Source organism: Canis lupus, chromosome Y (genome assembly GCF_048164855.1).
Source record: "Canis lupus baileyi chromosome Y, mCanLup2.hap1, whole genome shotgun sequence".
NCBI classification, from domain to species: domain Eukaryota; kingdom Metazoa; phylum Chordata; class Mammalia; order Carnivora; family Canidae; genus Canis; species Canis lupus.
This window is the reverse complement of record NC_132877.1, coordinates 687366-711457: the sequence shown is the minus strand read 5'-3', so window position 1 is coordinate 711457 and position 24092 is coordinate 687366. Positions and strand designations below refer to the sequence as shown.

Below are 24092 nucleotides of genomic sequence, written 5' to 3'. Positions count from 1 at the left end.
GCTTACAACCCCATCTGTTGTTTTTTTTTTTCCCTTGGTTGCTGACTCATTGCACATGTCTGGCATTGTGAAATATGAACAACACAATATCGGTTTGCGGTTTTGAGTGGAGATGAAGAACAAAGGTAGTAGGAGGCATGGTTATATGTCATCCCCATGAGAGACGATGATAGCCCTCACAACTCACATGGGATGGCGTCCACATCCAATAGGGAGTACAGTGCTTACTGCCCATTTTCTCCCAAATTCCCCTGATTATTTTCTACCCAAGTGAAAGGGCAAGGCCAGAGAATACCAGAGATTCAGTGGCAGTTCATCAAGATGGCCCGACTCCAGTGATAACCCTTTTTCCACCCATCGACCTTCTCGGACCTGGTATTTTCACTGTGTGCAGCAGTAAAACATGGCGGGGGCTACCTCTTGGCTTACGAGGAAGTGGTGGAGAACGTCGTGTATTCCACATTGCTCCTTGTGCTTCTTCGGTGCATCCATCCAAAGGGCAAACACTGTTTTTCATGTCATAGACCTGATTAGCTGTGATAATCCGTTTTCGGTGAATCACACATGTTTCTTTCTCCATTAGATTCTAGTCTCACCAAATCATCACTCCCAAGTTACAGAAGAGCCAAACCGACACTTGGCCATCTTCTCAAATTGGCCTGCCCTGCCATTTCTTTTTTAGCCGTCGGCCCCGCATTTCTACCTTTTGTATGTAAACATCCTAAAATGAAGTTTCCACAGGGCAAGACTCTCTTTGGGAAAGGGCTAGAGCATCTAGCTTCCTTGAGGGCAGCAGGGAGGATGGGGTGGGTGGAGGGGAGTTAAGGGGATGACACTCCCCCTCCAAGGGGACACTTGTCTGGAGACATTTGGGTGTCATGATATGGTGGGAATGCTATTAGCCCCTGGCAGGTGGAGACCAGGGATGCTACTCAACACCCTACATCTTAGATTATCTATCATCTATCATCTATGTATCAATCATCTATGTATGTATGTTTGTATGTATATATCCATCTACCATGTTTCATATCCATCCATCCACCCATCCACCCATCCATCCATCCTGGTCTGTCCACCCATTCTATTATCTATCTATCTATCATCTATCTATCTATCTATCTATCTATCTATCTATCTATCTATCATCTACCTACCTACCTATCTATCATCTATCAGCTATCACACCAGGATATCCACATCCTAATCCCCATGTGATAAACAGAACAATGTTCCCCAAAGACATCCACTCCCTAATCCCTAGAACCTTTGAATATGTTACCTCACAAGGCAAAAGTGCTTCTCCAGATGTGGTGAAGGATCTGGAGATGTGGAGAATTCATCTGGATTATCCGGGTGGGCACAGGCTCCTCATTTATATGGGAGAGGCAGAGGGATCAGAATTGGAGAGAGAGCTGTGACTATGGAAGCTGAGGTTGGAGGGATGTGGGTCTGCCAGCCAAGGAATGCAGGCAGCTCGAGCAGCTGGGATGGCAAGAAATCCGATTCTGCTTCAGAAACCCCAGCAGGAATGCCGGCCTGCCAACACCATGATGTTAGCACAGGGAGACCCGTGTGGGACTCCTGGTCTTCAGGATGCTCAGGGTGGAAGGATCTGAGGTCAGGGGTCAGGGAGACTTGAGTCAGCCTGCATTTAATAAGTGATTGGAAGTCACTCTGTGCAAGCTCAGCTTCCCAGAAACACAGTTTTTCACTGTAAATTGAAGTTACTGCAAATTTTTCCTGTTTTTTTTTTTTTTTTTTTGTGTGTGTGTGGGGGGGGGAGGTTTTTTTTTCCCCTATGTCCTTTTGCTCATGGATTCTTTGCTAATGAAAGTGCTTTGTCACCATGGCCTATTTTTATCCATACAGTAATCACTGTGAGTATTATTTAAGAAATTAAAAAAAATGTTTTTAAATTTAAATTTAAAAAAGTTGTTTTAAGTAATCTCTAACCCCAAATGTGGGGCTTGAACTCACAGCCCTGAAACTAAGAGTCACATGCTTCCCAGACTGAGCTAGCCAGGCGCTCCCCTTCTATAATTTTACTTTATTTATTTATTTATTTATTTACTTACTTACTTACTTATTTTTTCCCTTCTATAATTTTAGTATGAGCCCTGGGCAGCCATTCCAGGGAGCGCATTTGTTTTTTTTCCTTTATTTTTTTTAAAAAGATTTTATTTGTTTGAGAGAGAGAGCATGAGCAGAGGAAAAGGCAGAGGGAAAGGGAGAAGCAGGCTCCTTGCTGAGCACGGAGCCTGACTTGGTACTTGATCCCAGGACTCCTGGATCATGACCTGAACTGAAGGGAGATGCTTAACCCATGAAGCCACCCTGGTGGGTGTCCCCCAGGAGCACCTTTGAAGGCAGAAGCTATGGACAGAAATTGGCCACTGACAGGTGGCCAGTCTCAGGTTCGTGCTCGTGAGCAACACACACCAACCAGTCTCCCCATTAACACCCCACGAACGGTGATTCTTCGTTGGAGTTCTGAAAGTCCCTGAAGTATGAACCGTAAGAACACCAGGCTCACCTCCTTCCCTGCAGCTTGGCTGGAGCCACATGGGTGGAGGTGGGGAGTGCCAAACGTCCACACCTCTTGATGACCTGCCATGCTGGCCATCCACAGCATGGCTGCAGGACTTTACCAACCAGCCAGAACCCTTTCAAGCCGAGCTCATGGGCAGCGAGTATACAAGAGTGATCTTACATTTTTGTCGTGGTTTTTTTTTTTTTTTTTTTTTAAAGAGTCATCGTTTTAGGTCAAGATTGAATCCGCTTCCCGTTGTCATTTCCTTGTTTCTGTTCCACTCTTTAAACAGAGGGTAGCCTCTGTAGATGAGCCATGAAGTCACACGGACCTTGTGCTCGCTCTGTTGTGGGTCTCCCCAAGAATGAGGACGGTGCTTCTGCCTTGGGCGTCTGCCGCCGTCTTCCTGCTGGCCACTGTGACGGTTTCGGGGGACGAGGCACTGGGTAAGCCCTGCTTGGAGATGCGGCTGCTTGTGTGCCTAGAGTGTCCTTTACTTTAGCATGCCTTCCTTTGGTCTTTCCTTCCCTCCTTCTGCTCTTTTTCTCTTTCTCTTTTGCAACTGTAGCATCTGTCGTCTTGTTTTTGTGTTTTTCTTTCTCTGCTTCTTAACAGTAGCAAGCAGCTCGCCCAGATTTCCCAGCCCCTGCAAACCCAAGTTTGCCTCTTTGCAAAGGGCTCATGTTGGATCGACTTCCAATGCATTCGGTTCTAATGTGCAAAAAAAAAAAAAAAAAAAAAAAAAAAGACGCCAATACAAAGAGTCCAGGTCCATCTGTTGCACGCAGGCTCTGGGTGGCTTCCCTGTCCCCTTTGCTTTCCCAGAGAGCAAAGCCTTTATGTTTACGTGAATATTGGTCTGTCCAAAATGAGCTCGTGTCACATCTGAGAAAAAGGTGAGGGCGAAAGAAGGCGGATGGAGGGATCAGCTGCCGTGGGGATTGTGGGGGCCGCTCTTGTGCCACACGGGATTTTCTAGCATGCGGGTGGCAGACACAGGAACTGGGGAAGGTGCTTCAGGGACCTCTCATCTGTGAAGGGTCACGTCGCGTCACTCCACGCTCATCCCTGTGTGTCTGAGCTGCCCTCTTGCTTGCCTGGTTTGTAAGGCTCAATCCAGAGACACCCCATTGGCTACAGTCTCTTGATGGCACACTGGGGGTCCCACTGGCCCAGCACTGACTCCCAGAGAGTCTGAGTGCGGGTTTCCCCTAGACTGGGCTACAGCAGCACAAACACGATTCTCGAATTGCATGTATCAGATGCTCCACTCACATGCACCAGGCACACCCTCAAAACTCTTCTAGTAACTTCTTGGGGAACACCGGAGCTCGTTTTGTTCCTGAAAGCTATTTGTGGTTTGCTTGCTTTTCCTTCAATGGAGTTGACTTGTACCCGAGTCCTTATAGGCACAGAAGCCTTAGAAACTAAGTAGTCGAGGGAACGGGGTCTCACAGGGGTGCAGCCCTGGGAAAGCTCCCCGCACGGCTCCTGGGCTCCCTGGTGTCCCCGTCATTAATCCACTGGCACTTGCAATATGCATGGGTCATACGCACTGATGGGACCAGTCGGGATCCCACAGATGTATGGGGAGGCCACTGTCGTGCCGACTGTTTGAGACATGAGGACCCATTTTGGGCTTCACATTGCACGTGTATCAGGTGCATCAGGACGATGTCCATTCTCCCAGAACGTGCCCAGGAACAGACAGGGGGCTCGTGCAGATTTAGGGACGGAGAGCTGTGTGCAGCTGAGTGCAGATGCTCAGCTCACATGCAGCAAGACTCAGGGGTGGGTGAGGGTGGAGGTGTGTGCAGGGGAGGAAGCTGAGTGCAGATGCAGAAGGGGTCCCATGTGCACCTGCTCCCTTAGAAGACAGGAGGGACACAGCCTGGGCATCGGGCTTCCTCTGCACCACGGATGTGTGCAGCTTTCACCCCTGCTGCCATGGTGCTGATGCTGGAGGAGCCTTGCAGGGCGTGCTGAGGTCAAGTGTTCCCACACTAGAATAGGACCAGACACATCCAGCCCCGCTATGAACACCCACTTACCCACCTTTCCTCGGCAACTGTGGAGCATCTTAGGAGCATCGAGGCCTATGATGATCGTTCCCATACCCTAGTGCGCCACGTGCCCTTGCTCCGTGGGCTCAGCTGCGACCCCTAAAATCATCAAGTCTGAGCCCCTACAACCTCCCCCTGGACTTTATTTGCAAAGAGGGTGTTTGTAGAGGTTCGGGCGGCCAGCTCTTAGCTGTGGGCGGGACCGACCTGTCAGCACAGAGCCCTGCATGCCGCATGTAGACCGCGCATCTGGGTGACAGAGCGGACCAGAAGAGGGAGGAGCGCCCAAGCGGGGTGGGCAGACGGGCTGACAGGTGTGAGCTTGGTTCCAGAAGGTGTCCACGTGGACGCGGCCCTGCAGGGCGGCACCGCCGTGTGGCTGCCGTTGCATTTGCGTTGAGCAACCGTTGCTGGCACTTCAGCTGCCTGGTAAATAAAGTAGGTGGAGAGAAAGTAAGAGAGAGAGAGAGTCCAAATCACACGATTCACATTGCAGACCCTATCAGAACCATCACACGGGTTGACCGCTCGCCGCTGTGATGTCACGCGGACCCGCTCTGCCTCGGGGAGGGGTCCGTGAGGCTGCGTTTTCTGCCACCCTCCTTCCACCCGGGGAGCCCGCGAGCGCCCAGGAGGAGGGCATGGGGGCATCCCGATGTGACTTCATGGGTTCTGGAGCTCGGTGCCCTCGCTCTGGGGACACACAAGAACCATCCGGAGTTTCCTGCGTGACTAATGCTGTGAACCCTTGTGGTCTCTGCCCGCGTCTCTGCACTGGCAGCTGTGAACCCTGCTGTGAACCCAGAACTGCACCCCTGCCCACCCCCTCAATGGGGAGCGACCGAGGATTTTTACAGGACGCCGCCACCGTCCGACGGGTGCATCCGTGGTTTCCCCACTGGGCCTGCCACTGCTTTGGTGGCCCACTGGGTACTCACCCCAAAAATACCCAGCGCTGCATCCAGTGGTGGCGACACCCACACTTGTGGTAGCAGGTTCTCGTGCTGCGTCCATCATCTTCTCTGTTCCTCTGTCTGTGTGTCTTGAACTGGGACGTGGGTACCACACCCAGAAGGAGATTGTTGGTGTTCAAATGACGCACCCTCACCCACTATTGTCACTATTTGCAAATGCTCCGAAATCCGTCAGTTCCGGATTTCCCTGCAGCTTTCTGATTGGGTGTTACAGAAACAAATGCAATTTTGCTAAAGATCCGCAGGGTCCTTGCAACCGGGGAGCTGGTGGTCCCAGCACGTTCCTATCGCAACATGTTTGTGGGGGGGACCCTGCTCATCACAATGGAGGGGGGTTAGCTCTCCCTCAATAGAGGAGAAGGCCACAGGCAGGGCAGGGCAAGAAGGTGAAATGGGACACGTCTTTCTGTTTTATTTTATTTTTTTATTTTTTAATTGGTTGATTTGAAAACAGCCTTATTGATATATAATTGGTCCATTTAAAAATGTAGATTTTAGGGATCCCTGGGTGGCGCAGCGGTTTGGCGCCTGCCTTTGGCCCAGGGCGCGATCCTGGAGACCTGGGATCAAATCCCACGTCGGGCTTCCGGTGCATGGAGCCTGCTTCTCCCTCTGCCTGTGTCTCTGCCTCTCTCTCTCTCTCTCTCTGACTATCATAAATAAATAAAAATTAAAAAAATAAAATAAAAAAAATAAATAAAAATGTAGATTTTAGTAGATTTTAGTAGATGCATAGATATGTGCAACGAGTTCTAGAGCATTTCCGTCATCCCCAGAGGGAACTCTAAAACCCTGCTAATCTGTCATTCTGGGATCCCGATCCCGTACCCAGCTCCTGACAACCACTAACAGGCTCTCTGTGTCCCTGGATTTCCATATCTGGACACTTCCCATCCATGATATCACACACTCTGTGAGAATTTTTGTGGGTCCATTCACACGGCTGCTTATTTTCATATTTCAGCCACATTGTAGAAGTGTTTTTTTTTCTTAATTCCTTGTTATGAATGATGCGCCATCATATGGATGGATCGCAGTGTGTTTGTCCAAAGAAACGGTTTTCAGAATTTTGCCCAGGGGTGCCTGGGTGGCTCAGTCCATGGAGCATCCAACTCTCAGTTTTGGTTCAAGTTGTGTGACCTCAAGGTTGCGAGATTCAGTGTGAGGTTGCAGGGAGACTTCTTAAAGATTCTCCGTCCGCACACAGTCTCACTCTCACCCTTTAAAATAAGTCAATAAGTAAAATAAATAAATAAATAAATAAATAAATAAATAAGGGGACAGAACGTAAAGACTGCTAACTCTGGGAAACGAACTAGGGGTGGTAGAAGGGGAGGAGGGCGGGGGGTGGGAGTGAATGGGTGACGGACACTGGGGGTTATTCTGTATGTTAGTAAATTGTACACCAATAAAAAATAAATTAAAAAAAATAAAGAAATAAATTTAAAAAAGAAATAAAAAAGATTAAAAAAGAAATAAAAAAAGAAAAAAGAAATTAAAAAAAGAAATAAAAAAGAAATTAAAAAAAGAAATAAAAAAGAAATTAAAAAAGAAAAGAAAAAAGAAATTAAAAAAAAAGAAAAGAAAAAAGGAAATTAAAAAAAGAAATTAAAAAAAAGATAAAAAAAAATGGTTTAGCCCCGAATGAAACAGGGTGGAATACCTGTCTCATTGGTATCAAAACAAGGCAGCAAAATTCATTTCAACCATTTCTTGGAGACACACGCTCCCAAATCTAGAGCATGAGCGATTACTTCAAGAAGTATCGTAAAATTATGTTGCCAAATGCAATTTTTGTACAAAATTAAGTTGCTTATTGGTTTTTTAAAAATGATGGTTAGCTATATATAGAATGTTCTGTCTATAAAGTGTACATTAAGTACATTCACATGGTTGTGTAACCACCTTCACCATTCATTTCTAGAACTTTCTCATCTTCCCAAACTGAAACTCTGTCTCCATTAAACACCGAGTCCCGTCTCCTCCCCATCCCATGGCGTCCACCATCTAGTGCATGTGGGGCTCTCCTGAAAAGTGGGGATTTTTGAATACAAGTGAACTATTGATGAAGTCTGGACATTGGTGTCCGAAGCATCGTTCTCTGCCTCTTCCTCTCTCTGTACAGACAACTTCTATCGCTAGGACTGCCTGCATTAAAGGGCGTCGGCTACCATGTGCAATTTTACGCCTTTGCGTCTTGACGCGGCCTAATAAGTTCACCACATCTCCTAAAGCCGACGCGTGCTTTCCGAGCAACAACTGGAGGGGGAAAGCACATTTCTGGCATCCGTGCATTCCTTTTTGTTGAGGAAAATCACTTTATTATAAAATAGGCATTGAAGCAGAATGCGACACACGTCTACCGCACACAGTGCACCAACGAGATCTACAAAGACGAGACATCTACAAACACAGAAACCCTTTACTAGAGCTCGTGGACACAACTCATGACACACGTAATCTGTGAATAAATAATGATTAGTCCTCGACCTGGTGACCCCTCAGCACCTTTTGTCAGACAAGGTTTTCCCTAACTTCACCTGGTAATTGGAGACACTGTCTGTGTTAGCTCATTGGATTTATCCCATGGGGGAAAAAACTCCTATCTTTACGACAAGATGTGTTCCAATGTGGAGCCAGACTTTCCCTCACACTACAAGTGGGAGGTGGAGCATCACATTCCCTGGTATTTGCATTTCAAAGAGTTGGTTTCCTTGAGAAAGATACCCCTGGGTCCTGAGTCTGGTAAAGATCTTATTAAGTTTTAAAAGGATTTGCATGGATGTCAAAGACATGGAGAAAGATCTGACAAGTTTCCTAAGTAAATTCTCAAGAAAATGGAGGGGGGAGGTCTCTCTTCCTGTATTTCATTTTATTTTATTTTATTTTATTTTATTTTGTTTAATTTAATTTAATTTTACTTTTTATTTACATTTTACTTTTAATTCAATTTCATTTTCATTTTATTTTATTCTATTTTTCCTAAGATTTTACTTATTTGGGCAGCCTGGATGGTTCAGGGGTTTAGCGCCAACTTCAGCCCAGGGTATGATCCTGGAGACCCGGGATCAAGTCCCACGTCCGACTCCCTGCATGGAGTCTGCTTCTCCCTCTGCCTGTGTCTCTGCCTCTCTCTTTCCTTGTGTCTCTCATGAATAAATAAATAAAATATTTTTAAAAATAGATTTTATTTATTTATTTGACTGAGAGTGAGCACAAGCAAGGGGAGGGGCAGAGGGAGAAGCAGACTCCCCACTGAGCAGGGAGCCCAACTGGGAGCTCAATCCCAGGACCCTGAGATCCTGACCTGAGCTGAAGGCAGGTGCTTAACCAACTGAGCAACAGGGGTGTCCCAAGTCTTTTGTTTTTAAATTTTGATTTGCCCTTTCAAGGCACAGGCAGGGCAGGGGTAAAGACCAAACATGCAAAGCAAAAGTTCTCTTTCTATTTTGCAAACTGCACACAAGACCTCACAAATATCTTCCTAATCTTGGACCGGCTTTTATGCCCAGTGCTACCTGAAAGAGCAACCCTGTGCTACATGAAAACATTTTGTAGGATCAGCGGGAGACCTTCTGTGCTTTCCTTTCCCTTCTCAGAGAAGTCTCGCCCACACCCCAGTCAGGAGAACCCCAATCACGTCCCTCACCTACACTGGTTAGGAACATCTGAATCCGTTCTGAGAAGTTGACAAAGAAGTAACAGAGACAGGGTGACTTGCTTTTTTTCTCCCCTTTCCAAGTCTGATCTCGCTCCCTCCTGTCCCCGCAGCTGACTCATCCTGTGGGGGTGGCAGTGAAGTGCAGAACAGTTCTGCTTTCCTGCTGGTGCAGGGGCATCAGGCTTTATCCATTAGATGTGTTCCACAGACAGAGGTCCCAAGATCTGAAATAACGTTGACACCTCAGCTGTAAACTTCCCTCCCTTTCAGACCCAGGAGGTGTTCACTGTGAGGGATGGATACTGGTTCCTTTCCTGAAAGTCAGAGATTTCCAGAAGCCATGACGTCCTTCCTGACATCTCCTCTCTCTTTCTGGAACCAATGGATCAATAGGTCTGAGGTTACCTGTCTTGTGATCAGTCACATCAGGAACAATGGTCAGCACAGAACAGAAGTATTCCATACACCTCGGGCATCTGAAAGGCTTTCTTAAAAATTCAAAGAACATTTTCATCTCTCCTTCTACCTTTAATTGGACACCAAATGCACTTGATGGTGGTCCACTCCCTGGTACGGCAAGCTTTGAATAAACGTACTCTCCTTGTTCTTATTTGGGTGTCTTTTGTTCATTTCTACAATGTAGATGGTCACTGGCCGATCACACAAAAATATTGTTTTGGGAGGTCTTGAAAAACATCAGTGAAATAGCAGATTGAATTTGGATTGGTGAGAAGGTGTGATGGGAAAGCATGGCTAATTCTGGACCATGAAGTAGGATGCGACCCCATGAATGTTCAGCAGGCCAAGTCTTCCAGCCCAGAGACCTTATGGGGTGTTGAGCAAACAGGTCCAAGGTCATGATGTATATTTGCCTCCTGCTTTAGGGGTGGGGTTGCTGAACCCAGGACTGAATGTGAAATGTGAGTCCCTGACCTGGAGACTTCGAGACCCTCTTTCTCAGCATTTGTGAACATGTATCTCTTCAGCTCATCATGTATCTCATCATACTCATGACCTGCTGGGTGCTAGAAATGTGTCCATTGACCATCCATCCATCCATTATCTATCTATCATCTATCTATCTATCTATCTATCTATCTATCTATCTATCTATATCTATCCATCCATTCAACCATCTGTCATATCTATCATCTATTATCTATCTACCCATCCATTATCTATCTATTTACCTATCCATTCATCATCTACTATCTATCCATCATATCTACCATATATCATCTATCTATCTATCTATCTATCTATCTATCTATCTATCTATCTATCCATCCTATTGTCTACATACATAACCTGATACTTCCACTTCTAACTCAACACCACCGGGTTCATTCTAGCCTTCCATATTCCCGAAATTGTCACTCCCTTCCCTGGCAGTTGGGAACTTGCCCTTTCTTATCCGCAGCATCACAGCATATTTACTTAATCCTAGAATACACCCATTAACTACTTTCACAATGACTAACCCAGGCATGTGTGAAAATAAAAACTGCCCAAGCCTAAGTCACTTTAAAAGCAAAGACAGAGGGTTCATTTGTCTGTGAACCTTTCCTCAAGTTGTCATGTGTGAGTTGTAAGTTTTCTGAGTGAGACCACGAGTTTGGTGGATGGGGCACAGTGTCTAATGCCCCCTGTGTGCCCACAAAAGAGGAGGTCATCAGACACAGAGTCAATACTCAATAGCTGCTCTTCATACTAATTAATGGTCATTACGTCTTGCAAACATATGAAGAAAAGCAGCCGTAATCTTGCTCCTGACTTATTCCTCTGTCCCCAGTAACCCTTTGTATATCCTGCAGCTCTTAACTGACATAATTAATGCCGGCTTGTTTGAGAAAAATCTTGATTTTATCCATCCCTATAAAGCATTCTATTATTCTTATGACTCAAGTGCTAATGTCCTTTTATAAATTTCCAACCAGTTTCAGCATTGCCTCAATGGATCCTCTATTTGTCTCTTTTTACCCAGAAGGAGTATTGCAGCTTCAGATGATCAACTTTAATTTTGAAGCTGTGCAGGTTACATGGAATGCAAGCCAATACTCGGGGACAAATTTGACTTTCCTCTACAAGTAAGTGCCCCTCAGGAAGGGAACACCATGCCTTGTGCTCAAATAGTTCTTCTCCTGAGATACCAGCAATTGCGTGTGAAGGGCCAGCTAGTGAAGGTGTGAAGAATCAAGAATGTGCAAGTGTCAATGTGTGTGCTCTGTTTCGCCCTGACCCCTCACCACAACCGCAACCACACCTCTTAACCAAGTGATGACTAAGTCACACTCTAAACCACCTAGATTCATCCAAGGACATCCACAAGGTGCTTATTCATCCAGGACCATTCACAATGTCTTGACAGATACCTTTGACGGGAACCCTGTTCCCTTGAAACAAGGTATGCAACCGTGGCAAAGGTTGACCTTCTGAGACGTTTCATGCCAGCTTTCCAGCAGCCACCTTCCAAAAGTGTGTCTCCCTATCATGGGCTTTTTTTTTTTTTTTTTTTTTGGTCTCAGTATAAATGTAGGAGAGAAGCATTCTCCAATTAACTTAGCCTCAATTCTGTGAATGGGAGAGATGTGTGATTGATTCTTCACAGTTTGATAGCATAGGAGATGAATGGGAAAGTGTACACAGGAGGGACATTTTAAGGTGAATTGGTTGGGAAATAAACATTTAAAAAAATCTGCTGGGTCTCCTAGATGGTCACATAGGTAAGTCACTTGAGCGTCAGTTTCTTTATTATAAAGGACATAATTCTCGATCAAGTCACTGCTTGGATTTGAGGACCTCAGGACAGAGCCTAAACTGGTCCCAACTGGGCACCATATTTTTTTTCTTAATATTGTAGGAAGCCTCAGGGAGATCTCCAGTGTTGGTTCATCCTTATTAAAGTGCCTCCTCAAATCAAGGGCATGGTGACTCTGCAAGTCAAACTGTACTTTTATTAGTTTTCTGGGGCAGTCATAACACAGTACCACAAACTGAGCAGCTTAGAACAACACAAATTCATCGTCTCCCAGTTCTGGAGACCAGAAGTTTGAGATCCAGGGGAGGCAGGTGCTTCCAAGGAGGGTCCGTCCTGCCTCTTCCAGCATCTGGGGCTGCAGGCATCTCTGGGCTGGTGGCTGCATCCCTCCCATGTCTGCCTCCATCTTCACCTGGCTTCTCCTTTGTGTCTGTGTCTCGTCTTGTGTCTCTTATAGGGACAGTGTCACTGGATTTAGGACCCACTGTAATGCAAGATGACCTTATCTTGATATCTTTCCTTTAATCACACCTGTCAAGACCGTATTTCCAAATGAGGCCCCATTCACAGATTCCAAGGATTAATGCATGAACAGACCTTTTGGAGAACCACCATCCAACCCACGACAGGGGGCCTTCAGGGAGCATACTGTGTTGAGAGAGGGGGTATTTTTCTATTTGGACAGTTCTTGCTGTGCTTTAAGAAAGGGTTCTTGAAGCGAGTGAAGGGGGTTCCCAATCTGTGGCAGAGATATGGAGCAGAGGAGTGAGCCAGGAGATGTGTGAAGATGTTATTTTCAAAGACTCTCTATGGCTGAATGGTTCTATGTTTTAACCACAGGTTAACCAGTGACGAGACTGATAGCCAATGCTCCAACTATATTCTTCAACAAAGTCGCACTGCTGGATGCCTCCTGGAGGCAAAAGAAGATGAAATTCTGTGCTTTTCCATCTGGAATGGAACACGTCTCCTTCTCAACAAATGTCAGTGGATCAGTGCTTACTGTAAGTACCAAAAATGAACTCGTTGCCAAGTGCCCCTTTCCTACTCCAACTTCGAAGAGACTGGCCTTCTAGAAAATTCGTCTTGATACACACATTGGACAAAGATGTGTCATGGCACTCTGTCCTCCAACAGAGAGAGAGAGAGAGAGAGAGAGAGAGAGAGAAAAGCCCCCCTTTCCCCTCGATACCACCCCCATTGGTTTTCTTAGGTGCATTCAGGGTTGGCTGTCAATCTAGGGTTATAAAACACTGCAAATAAAAAGACCACAAATCAGGCAGCTTAAAACAACAGAAATTAATCATCACTAAGCTCTGGAGACCAGACTCTGAGCTCCAGGTTGGGGAGAGTTGTGCATCCTCCAGAGGCTCCAGAGGAGGGTCCTTCCTGTTTCTTCCAGCGTTGGGGGCTTTAGGTGTCCCTGAGCTGGTGTCCGCATCCCTCCTGTCTCTGTCTCCATCCTCATGTGGCTCCTCCTGTGTCTGTGTCTCTCTTCTTCCATTTAGGGACACTTGTTCTTGGATTTAGGACCATCCTGCTCCAGGATGAACTCATCCTATCTTGATTAGATCTGCAAGGACCTTATTTCCTAATAAAGCCACATTCACGGTACCAGAGATCAGCTCATGAACGTACTTGTCGGGGGACACCGTTTAACTCATGAAAGCGTTCATTTCCCAAAGGACAGGCTGGTGGGGAAGGAGTCTCATGTGATGTTTTCCATGTTCTGTCTTCACTTTAGTTTGCTGAGGCTACTGCAACAAACTGCTACAAAGCAGGTGGCTTAAAACAACAGAAATTTGCCCTCGCACAGTTAAGAAGACCCCGGGCATCTGAAATCAAGGTGTGGGCAGAGCTGGTTCCTTCTGGAGGCTCTAGGGGATGACCTGTTCCATGTCTCTCTCTCTTGCCTTCTGGTGGCTGCTGTTCCTTAGCTTGTAGATGCATCAGCTCCATCTATACCTCTATCTTCACATGCCCGTTTCCCTCTGTGTGTCTGTGTCTCCTCTTATGAGGACACTAATTATATAGGACCAGAGCCCACTCTACTCCAGTAAACCCCATTTTATCTTTAATTATCATGCCTGCAATGATCCCAAATGCACATATTCTGAGATATGGGGGCTAGGACTCCAACATATCTTTCTTAGGGGGACACTATTTATCCCATAACAGACATTTTCACACAATTTCAAAGAGTTCATTTGACGATACACATTCAGGTCCTTGGAGCTATGCTATAGATGTAATGAGGATGAATAACACCCTCATCCTCAGTCTAATAAAGTATTTTTTAAGATTATTTATTTATTCATGAGAGAGAGAGAGAAGCAGAGACATAGGCAGAAGGAGAAACAGGGTCCCTGCAGGGAGCCCGATGTGGGACTTGAACCTGGGATGGCAGGATCACACCCTGAGCCAAAGGCAGATGCTCAACTGCTGAGCCACTCAGGCGTCCCAATCCAATAAAGTATTAAGGAAAAGATTAAGGCAGGCCAGAGAACGTGAGTCTAAGCAAACTTACCACTATAATTTTAGAGATGTGGAATCTTTATCTTTGTAGAGGTGGTGATCATTTTTTTGTCTCTCCTTCTCAGTGAAACCCAGCTCCCCAAAAGACTTGAACTTCCAGTGGCATCAGGAAGCCATTACAGTGACCTGTTCTGATCTGCCCTACAAGCGTCTCCTCTATGAAATCCAGTACAAGAGTATGTTCGACACTGAGTGGCAGGTGAGCATGGTAGCATCTTTTTCTCAGCCCAAGGGTGAGCGAGGATCCCCAAGTGGTAATCAAGAGAGACGTGGAGAGACACAGAGACAGATGTTGGCATTTGTTTTAAGGAATTGCTTATGGGATTATAGGGGCAGACACATCTCAGGCCAGCAGGCTGGAAACACAGACAGGTTTCCATTATGGTCTTTAGACTTCTCTGGGAAACTCCAGTCTATGTCCTCTCAGGGCCTTCAATGGATTGAGTAAGGCTCACCCACATTATAGAGTGACCTAAAGATGGCTGATTAAAAACATCAATCATTTCTATAAAATACCTTCACAGTAACACCTAGGGTATCATCTAAGTAAAAAACTAGACACCAACCTTGGCCAAGTTGACAAATAGAATTAACCATCACCATACCCTGTACCACCCACCCCTCTTTGCATGCCTTTTGAACATGTGAGAACCCTTTCTGGTACTGACTATTTGGGCGTAATCAATGGAATAAATTAAAATGATGTAAATATCAATGACTCAAGGGCTCACAGTTGTCTTCCAATAATCACATGACCACCATATAAACAAAGTATTAACATCTTTGCAAAAGCAGAACTGGAGCCAATGGGCAAAATCATCTGTAGAAGGCAGATGGAATCACCTGGATCAGGTATAGTGAGGTGCCCACCCCCGGAGGTGCCCAAGGAGAGTCTTGAAGTTGGCTTGGACGGGATCTCGGAAAGACTGCCCTGGAAAAGTAGTTAAGCTACCTGGGCTATGAGCCGCCTGCCTATCCCAGAAGTCAATGATTCCACAAGTCTGCAAGGACACCTGTGTCCATCAAGGTTTGCAGACTTGGATGATGGGATCAACCAGAAGCATCATATCTCATGGGACCATCTAGGGAGGAGGGGGAGCTAAGGCAAGGTGAGTATAACTGAACATCTCAGACTAGGATAGTCGATGTCTGCTGTGTCTACAGGTGTTGGGAGGGGATCCTTTCCACATTCACTCAAGATTTACTTACTGAGGATCTACTATGTCCCAAGCACTGAGGACATAATAATAGCACCTAGCCACAGCAACTTGGGGATGGATGTGATAACACGTGAAAAACATTGAGTAAGTTCACCCTTACTATGGTTACTCTAATTATTTTCACTACTAGGCTCACATCTACTACTCACTCCTACTACTCTTACTCACCCTTATTATATTTGCTGGTGTCTGCACCAGCAAGGAGACAGCGAGGAGATCTGTCAACAGATGGAAATCCCTATTCTTATGAAGAGGCAAATCCTAAGTGCCCATATAATACATCCCTAAATCTGGAAATGGTGCAATAAAACGCAGCAATAAGAATAAAAATGAGAATACCGTTGAAGGCCGTTGTATGTAACCCAAGCAGGAGGGGACCTATCAGAAAAGAGAAAAGCTGACCTAATGCTGGGTCTAGTAGAATACCGTCACTGAAATGAAATTTGATGAAACTCGTCAAAGAAATGCAAAGTAAAGCAATCGATGGGTACTGGAGAGCACCTAAAGAGTGTGGTAATAATAAGATGTGATACTGGTCAAGGATGTTGAGCATTAACAAACTTTAAGAGCTTATCAGTTGTCCTATTTCTGACCTATTGAGCCCCTTTTTAGAAATTGATCTGGGCACCTGGGGGGCTCAGTGGTTGACTGCCTTTGGATCAGGTCATGACCCTGGGGTTCTGGGATCGAGTCCCACATTGGGGTCCCTGCATGGAGCCTGCTTCTCCCTCTGCCTGTGTCTCTGCCTCGCTCTCTGTGTCTCATGAATAAATAAATAAAATCCTGAAAAAAAAATAGAAATTGATCCTAAGGAAAGAATTAAAAATGCGGATGTGGTTTTATACACAGAGACATCTGTTGAGGCATTATCTAAAATAAATACAAAGCATTGGAGGCCACCTCTATGCCATACAATAGGGAGATGGTCAAATAAATAATGGTACATCTGTATGATAAAATATGTAAGTCACCAAAGACACTATAGTGATAAATGATATTTAGTGATGAAAGCAATGTGTACAGTAAAACATCGCATTATATGAATACAATATCAATTGTTAATGGTGATTATATGATGGAACTGGAATAAAGGTTCCAAGGAAAGAAACAAGGAAAGAAACAATATCAATTTGTTAATGGTGATTATATGATGGAACTGGAATAAAGGTTTTTACCGTTTTTAATTGTGTGTTTGTATGTGCATATGTTTTCTAAAGTCTCCAAAGTAAGCATGAGTTACTGTTGTATTCATACAAAAAAAATTACTTTTTCTTTTTAAGGAGTAACTTTTCACCAAGTAATTCTTAAAAGCATCTGTAGTACTATCTGTTACGAAGGATTGTTTCTTCTTGGAGGGGAGCATAGAGATTGTTGGCTGCGTTTGTTTTCCTTAGGCAGACAGATGAAGTGCAACCGGAATGTGAATGCTGAAAAGTAGGTGCCTTATGTGACTCCCTAGTACAAAGACAAAGAGCTTAGGTCAAACCACTGATCCCGTGCTTGCTTTTTTTCCTTTCAGTCCAAGGAGGGAGAAACCTGCAATGTTACGACAGATGGCTTGGATGCTGAGAAATGTTATTTCTTCCGGGCCAGAGTGAAAACAATGGAGTCCAGCTATGGCCCCGACACATACCCAAGTGACTGGTCAGAGGTGATACACCAGCAAAAGGGGGAGCTGAGAGGTAATGCTTGCTACACAGCAGCGCTGCACCTGTACATGGGCCAGCGCCTCGTCTTTTGGGGGAGAGAGGATTGGAGGTTCCTAAAAATGAATGACCTCACCTCCTACTTCAGAGATCAATTTGAAAGCATTTGTTTTGTTTTCCAGACCCCCTACGTTATTGGGCTAGTTTTCACTTTTATTTCTATTAACAGCAACAATGATAATAAGTACTATTTATGAATGCTGATTCATTGATATAGGCATAGATCATAGATATATAAAATAGATGATAGATGACATCGACATATAGATATGATAGATATGTAAGTGAATGATAGTTCATAGATAAGTAGATGGATAGATGAATATAAGTGGATGGACGGATATATAGGTAGATGATAGATATGATGGATGGTTAGGCAGACAGACAGATACAGATGGACAGATGGATGGATAGATAATAGATATGATGGATGGATGGGTGGATGGATGGATAGATATAGATGGACAGATGGATGGATATAGTATGAAAGATGGATGGATGGATGGATGGATGGATGGTTAGATAGATAATAGATAATATATAGATAGATAATAGATAGATAGATAGATAGATAGATAGATAGATAGATAGATAGATAGACAGTAGCCTAAAGCAAGCCTCAGTTTCCTCAAACACCCCTGGCAACACAGGTACTTGAGAGCAGTGTGTTGAGTCTACACCACTTGTGCGGTGGCTACCCTGATGGGTGCCTGTCCGGAGACACCATCTCTCTTTCCAGGATATGTCCCACCGCAATCAAGATTTACTGTCATTGCTGTTTATAAAGGAAAGAAAGTGGGGGATTGGAGCCTGACCTACTATCATCTTGAAAACTGACAGCAACTCATTCTTTTTTGCTTTAGATTCGTGCCAGGAGAAAAAACTTTTCCCCAAATTTATTTTAGTTTCTGGCATGGTTGCGTTGCTGACAGTGTCCCTTCTTCTTCTGTCTTTATGGAAAGTACGGAGGTAAGGATGACTCTTGACAGCCTTGTCATACACACAGGACGGGAGGCTTTGTTTGCAATATGTCCACTAAGTAGAAAGGGAAAAAGAATCATCTGATAGGGTTATTCGTCCAATAGGTGAGCATCCCATTTCCCACAGTGCACGCTTCGCCAACAGCGTCTTTTAAGAAAATTGAGGGAAACAGTGCCGAAAATGCAGGGATACCTGGGGTATTTGTCTTGTAGAAACAGTAGAATATATGAATGTTAACTCCTACCAGAGGATTAGCTGGCTTCACACACACACCCCGCTGAGCCATTGTCCGCCTACCATATTGGAGCAACAGGTGCTTAAAACACCTCTCAATTATTATTGAGACTTATCAAACGGAACTGTTGGGTGAAGGGAGAAGAATCGCACGTAGAAGCTCGTCTCGTTTTCGAATCAAGTGACAGATGTAGCGAAACAGAGCCCGTAGACAGTTTTTCATGAATATCATATTAAATAGTTTTCTTTGCTCAGCTTTCTTACAACCACTTAACCACCGCCATGTCCATCCCTATGTAAACTGAGTCACGCTGCCCAGGCGTCTTGGCTGTGAATGATGCATGAAGGTACCGATGCCCAGGGTCATGGGCACCATCTTGGGATGGTGGTTTCTTGGGATGAGGTTTTCATAGCAACTGCAGGGGGCCCGGGTAGAGAAAGATGGAGCAGCACTCGGGAACATTGAGCCTGGGTCTGCACCAGGGTGAGTTGGACAACTCCACAGGGTCCCCCACTGAGAGCCAGATTCAGCACCGAAGTGCCTCGTTTAATTCTTGCCCACGACCTTTCCAGCCTCGTCACCTCTCCTTTACTGACTCACATGCATGCCACCCAAACGGAGCTCTGCTAGGGTGGAGATGAAGCAATCAGATAAGGGTGCCTACCGGTGACAGGCCCGGTGTTTTCAATAGAGAGTTGAAAGCACCCCTAGGGGAAACTGAGCCCCATGATTCTTGGAAAACACTAACGCTTGCCCTGCTTCAAGGGAATCCCCTTTGCAATGACGGGTGAAAAGTCAACTATATTGGTTGGTGTCCTAGGGCGGCCGTCACAAAGGACCAGACACACGGAGGCTCAAACCAGAGGCATTTATGAGATGTAGGTGTGGGCAGGTTGATTACCCGAGGCCTGTCTTCTTGGAGTGTAGACGCCATCTTGTCCCTGTGTGCCATCCCTCTGTGAGCACACACATCCCCGTAATCACTGTCTTTTTATAAAGACACCGGTCATGTTGAATTAGGACCATACTAGATCACAACCCTTTAAGTCCAAGACCCGGGGGCCTATGAACTAAAGTGGCCAAAGGCAGACCAACAGGAGAAAAGCCAACTGTTTCTCTATTGATGTTATCATATTACGAGCGGGGAGGACCCAAAGATAGGAACTGAAAACCCAAAGAGGTAGTTAGTCTGGGGAGCCTCGCATACCACTTGAACAAAGGGCAATGGTTGTAGAGACGTGAGTAGGTGGAGGAGAAAGGGTTCTGAAGCTGTGGTGGAGATAAATTCTGGGAAGGTGACTACAAAATGGAGACACAAAACAAATGACACAGAAAAGTTGTGTATGTGGAAAGATCTCAGCGAAAGAGAGATCTCAGCTGGGGCGGGGGTTGGCAGGGGGCGGGGAACCTTTACAAATGGAAATTTCTATTGCAAAATGGTAAAGTGACGCCTTGTGTTTAGGCAGCTGGAGAAGAACACAGAGCTCCTCCTATGTGTCCTGGATCGTAATAGGCTTCAGCCTCAAATAATCAATCTTCGGAGGGGGGGGGCGTATTTTAGGGGGCAGCCCCATGAGGCGCGTCCCTTATGACTCGTTTACGCTCCATTGTTACCGCTTGAAAAGCACAATCTCCCCACACGAGTCCCAGAGAGGGTTACGGCTTTTGACCTATGATGTCAACCTCTATGACTGACACAGTTCGGCCCATTGCATCAAGCAAAGAGACGGGATGGTCCGTGGGTGGTGGGAATCGATATTGCGCATTAAGGTGCTCTGTGCCCCGGACATCACAGTGTCGGTGGGAGGTGTCAAGTGGGTGCTGGGAGACGAGTGTCTGCGGAGTTGAGGTGGGGGGAGCACATGCCTTGACACGACAGGTACAGTTCCCTGCAGGCACCACATCTCTGCGGTGCAGCTGTGTCCCCATCCTCGGCCCCTTGGAGGTCCCCAGCCCTGCTCGGGCATGCTCGCCTGCCTGACCAGACTCTCCGTGTCCATTTCAGAGTCAAGAAGCTCCTCATGCCCAGCGTGCCCGATCCCAAATTCACCTTCCCTGGGCTCTTTGAATCCCACCAGGGTAACTTCCAGGTAACTACCACCCCCCCAACCCCATGCATGTTCAACACGATTCCTTTATGTCTAATCCCTCCCCGTGCACCTTCGTTAGAACTGACATTTCTTCCAGCTATCTCCTTTACGTACCCGCGAGCCTTTTCTGAAATGAGAGCCGTGGCTTCATCATTTTCTCCTGGTCGGAGAGATACCAGATCCAGAGAGGGGCTCAAGGGGCAGCTCGTCTTTAAACCAGCCCCACAGAGCTCTGCCCTCCCGGGATTTTCCAGCCCAATCGCCCTCTCATCTCAGCAGGAAGTTGTGTTCTTCGTGGGCTCACCCTGCACGGCTGAAAACAAACCCAAGACTTCCGCTTTTAAACGGTTTACAGGCATTGTTTCATTCACTTGATAAAGGCTTGCTTGTGGAGGGCTGGGCATGAGCAGCTAGGAACCGGGGAGAAGGGTCCAGCCCCCCCTCCCCAGGAGCTCGCCAGGTGGGGTGTGCATTTTCCAGGATAATGCATTAGAAGTTTCTCCGGAGATGTCACCAATCAGAGGCTTGAAACAACAGAAATTAATCATCTCCAAGCTCTGGAGACCATAGTCTGAGCTCCAGGGGGGGCAGGACCCCTGAGGTCCAGGGCGGGGCCTCCGGGGAGGGTCCCTCCTGCCTCTTCCAGCGTCTGGGGCCCCAGGCATCCCCGGGCTGGTGGCCACATCCCTCCCATCTCTGTCTCCGTCCTCACGTGGCTCCTCCTCTGCGCCTGCATCTCCTCTTCTGTCTCTTCCGAGGACCCCTGTCGTTGGATGTAGGGCCACCCTCGTCCAGGACGAGCTCATCTCAGACTCTTCACTTATATTTGCAAACACCCTATTTCCAAATAAGTTTACATTTATAGGTTCTGGAGGTTAGGATGGACAAATCTTTATTTTGGGAAGGGGTGTGCACCATCCGACCTCCCACAGGGGCAAGTTTAATTTCCAACCTCCTTAGACATCAGGGACAAAACAAACAAACAAAAAAAACGGGGGAAAATTTTTTCCTACACCCTCTTAGTTTCTCTGTTCAGGGCCTGCAAATTAAGCAGATGAGGACAGATTGGCATAAGAAAAGGTTGACTTAAAAAAAAAAAAAAAAAGAAAAGGTTGATTTCATAGGCACCTGGGGGCGGAGGGGTGTTCACAGAAAAGAAGTGAAAACCCCAAAGAGGTAGTTAGAAGCCCGGGCTCCGGCGCCATTTTCACACAGCGTGACAAAACGGGGAGAAGTGACAGGACAGTTATAGGGCAGGGGAGGGTGGGACCTGTGGGTGGCAGGTGTCATGTGGGAAGGTGACTGGGGTGAAAGTGAGGTTTGTTATGCAGACTGCAACCCTCTGGGGTGACGGGGGCTCTCCCTGCCCCTGTAGTGACACCTTTACACATGGAAATCTTTACTAAATGGAAATTCTTGCCCAGACTTTTGTGCAGAAAAGGGGAAGGCAGACAGCTCCACCCGAGCTTGTTCTTTCTTAATCACCTTCAGCTCAAAATAATCTTTTGTCCAAAGTGCCTTCTATGGGGTGGGGGTTTCCGGAGGGAGGGGCACGTCCTGATCCTCTTCTGGGGGAGATCCTAGGGAGAGAGGAGGGGGTTAGAAGAGCATTTTCAGGACAAAAGACATGAAGGAGAGGAGGGAGGCTGGGCAGGGGAGAGCAGACATAGGGCCGGAGCAAGGACACCCCCACCCGGTTGGCATAGCGTCCCGTGGAGACCCCTCCCCTGCCAGTATCAAGAACGTCCCCCCACCTAGGTGTGCGTTAGAATGGCAGCGTCCAGAACCCGCCTGGACCCGCTGGGGGATAATCCCGCTCACGAGAGTCCGGGCAACTCACAAACACAATTCAGTCGTGTTCCTTGTCGTTGCCCTCGTTCAAAGGGCCGCGGAGGTATTTGCAGATACAGCGTTTTGAGGGTGACGGTAAATGCAGGTGTAAGAAGAACCACGGGGCGGGCTCAGGGATGCTGGAGCTTTCTGTTCCCAGGGGATTGCTGTTCCTGCCCAGGGATGCTGGCTCGGGGGCCTGGCACCTGCCAACGGGCGTCTCCCTGAGTCCGAAATGCTCTGTGTCATCCCCGCAGGAGTGGATCAAGGACACCCAGAACGTGGTCCCCTTGAATAAGATGGAGGGTGCGGAGCACGATTGCGGCCCGGAAGAGGCTCTCATCGTCCACCTGGCCACGGCTGAGGCCGAGATGCCCATCCTGACGACCGGCCCGTCGTGTCCGCAGACCGAGGAGGAAGAGGCCTCCGGGGACCCCAGCCAGCTTCCTGGCCGGCCCCTGCAAGGCGGCGGTGGCGGCGAGAGGGTCTCTCTTGGTGGCTTCACGTTCGTGATGAGTGACAACTCATACGTCATGTTATGAGGGCTCAGAAGCCAACATTGGGGTTTACGTTGACGTTACAGCATCTCGGGGGCTCAGCACCACCGACAATGCCGTGTTCAGGGTGGGGTTCAGGGTCACGGAAGACCCCCAACGCCCAACCGGTGCGCTCCTTGTGTCCGCTTCCATCCCACGCATGTCTACTCACGGGCTGCAAGGCAGACTCCCCGGAGATGGGGCCCGCGGCGTGTTGGAGCGTTTCTTGCTTTCAGCTCACGTCTCCTCGTGGCTGATGTTTTCATGTAAATTGTATGGCAAGATGGCCCGGGTGCCCGGAGGCCTTCTTCCTCTGTGTGTGTCACCCACGCCCCGCCCTTACAACGTCTTCACTCGCGAGCACTTTCTCCGCACTTTCGAGATGCGGCCCACGGACCCAGCAAGCGGAGCACTGGGCCGAAACGAATCCTGCCTTACAGACGCCAACCAGACACCCAGCTATTAACTGTGCGCGCCGGAAAAACACCCACTTTTCAACAACGGCGGGGAGGGGAGCGCTTATCTTCCGGAGACTCTGTTTTTGTTGGCCTCTTTGCTCACGACATTCATCGATGAGGCAGGTGAATGCAAACGTGCCAAGTGCGGTCACCCGGAGCGTCTTCCCCTTGGGTGGGGCCTATCACACTGTATTTTGCAAAATGGAAATAACGAGACAAAAGAATTAGGCGTTTGTAGGTTTTCAAGGTCGTGGTTCTTCGCTCCAGCAGGGAGGGTACCTGCTGCGTCTCTGTGGGCTGCAAATAGGATAAGTTGGGAGCCCTTGTGGGGGAGTTTGTGTGTCGTCACGCGGTCGTCCCTCTGTGAGTGTCTGCGTCCCCATTCTCTCTTCTTATAAGCACCCCAGTCCTATGCAATCAAGGCTCATCCTACTGACCTCATTGTACCTTAATTACCTGTTTAATGACCCAATTCTCTATTATAGCCACATTCTGAGTTCCTGGGTTAGGGT

At 47.0% G+C, this 24092-nt stretch overlaps 1 protein-coding gene across 2 annotated transcripts; it reads left to right on the top strand.

The window, feature by feature from the left end:
- Window positions 1-2794: 2794 nt before the first annotated feature.
- LOC140629143 (cytokine receptor-like factor 2) lies at window positions 2795-23821 on the top strand. 2 transcript variants are annotated; one of them, XM_072818648.1, is made up of 8 exons: window positions 2795-2979; window positions 11216-11318; window positions 12830-12993; window positions 14590-14723; window positions 17264-17426; window positions 18314-18419; window positions 20672-20756; window positions 22844-23821. In XM_072818648.1, exons 1-8 carry the CDS (start codon window positions 2898-2900, stop codon window positions 23126-23128), a joined length of 1122 nt encoding a protein of 373 aa, XP_072674749.1. In that variant the 5' UTR covers window positions 2795-2897; the 3' UTR covers window positions 23129-23821. The 2 variants fall into 2 exon arrangements, with proteins under 2 accessions (XP_072674749.1, XP_072674750.1); XM_072818649.1 differs by lacking the exon at window positions 11216-11318.
- Window positions 23822-24092: the final 271 nt, after the last annotated feature.

Coding starts and splice junctions, on each gene's coding strand:
- LOC140629143 (XM_072818648.1), top strand. CDS start 2,898: ATGAGGACGGTGCTTCTGCCTTGGGCGTCTGCCGCCGTCTTCCTGCTG. Junction 11,319..12,829: donor AATTTGACTTTCCTCTACAA/GTAAGTGCCCCT, acceptor TTTTAACCACAG/GTTAACCAGTGACGAGACTG. Junction 20,757..22,843: donor CCCACCAGGGTAACTTCCAG/GTAACTACCACC, acceptor TCATCCCCGCAG/GAGTGGATCAAGGACACCCA.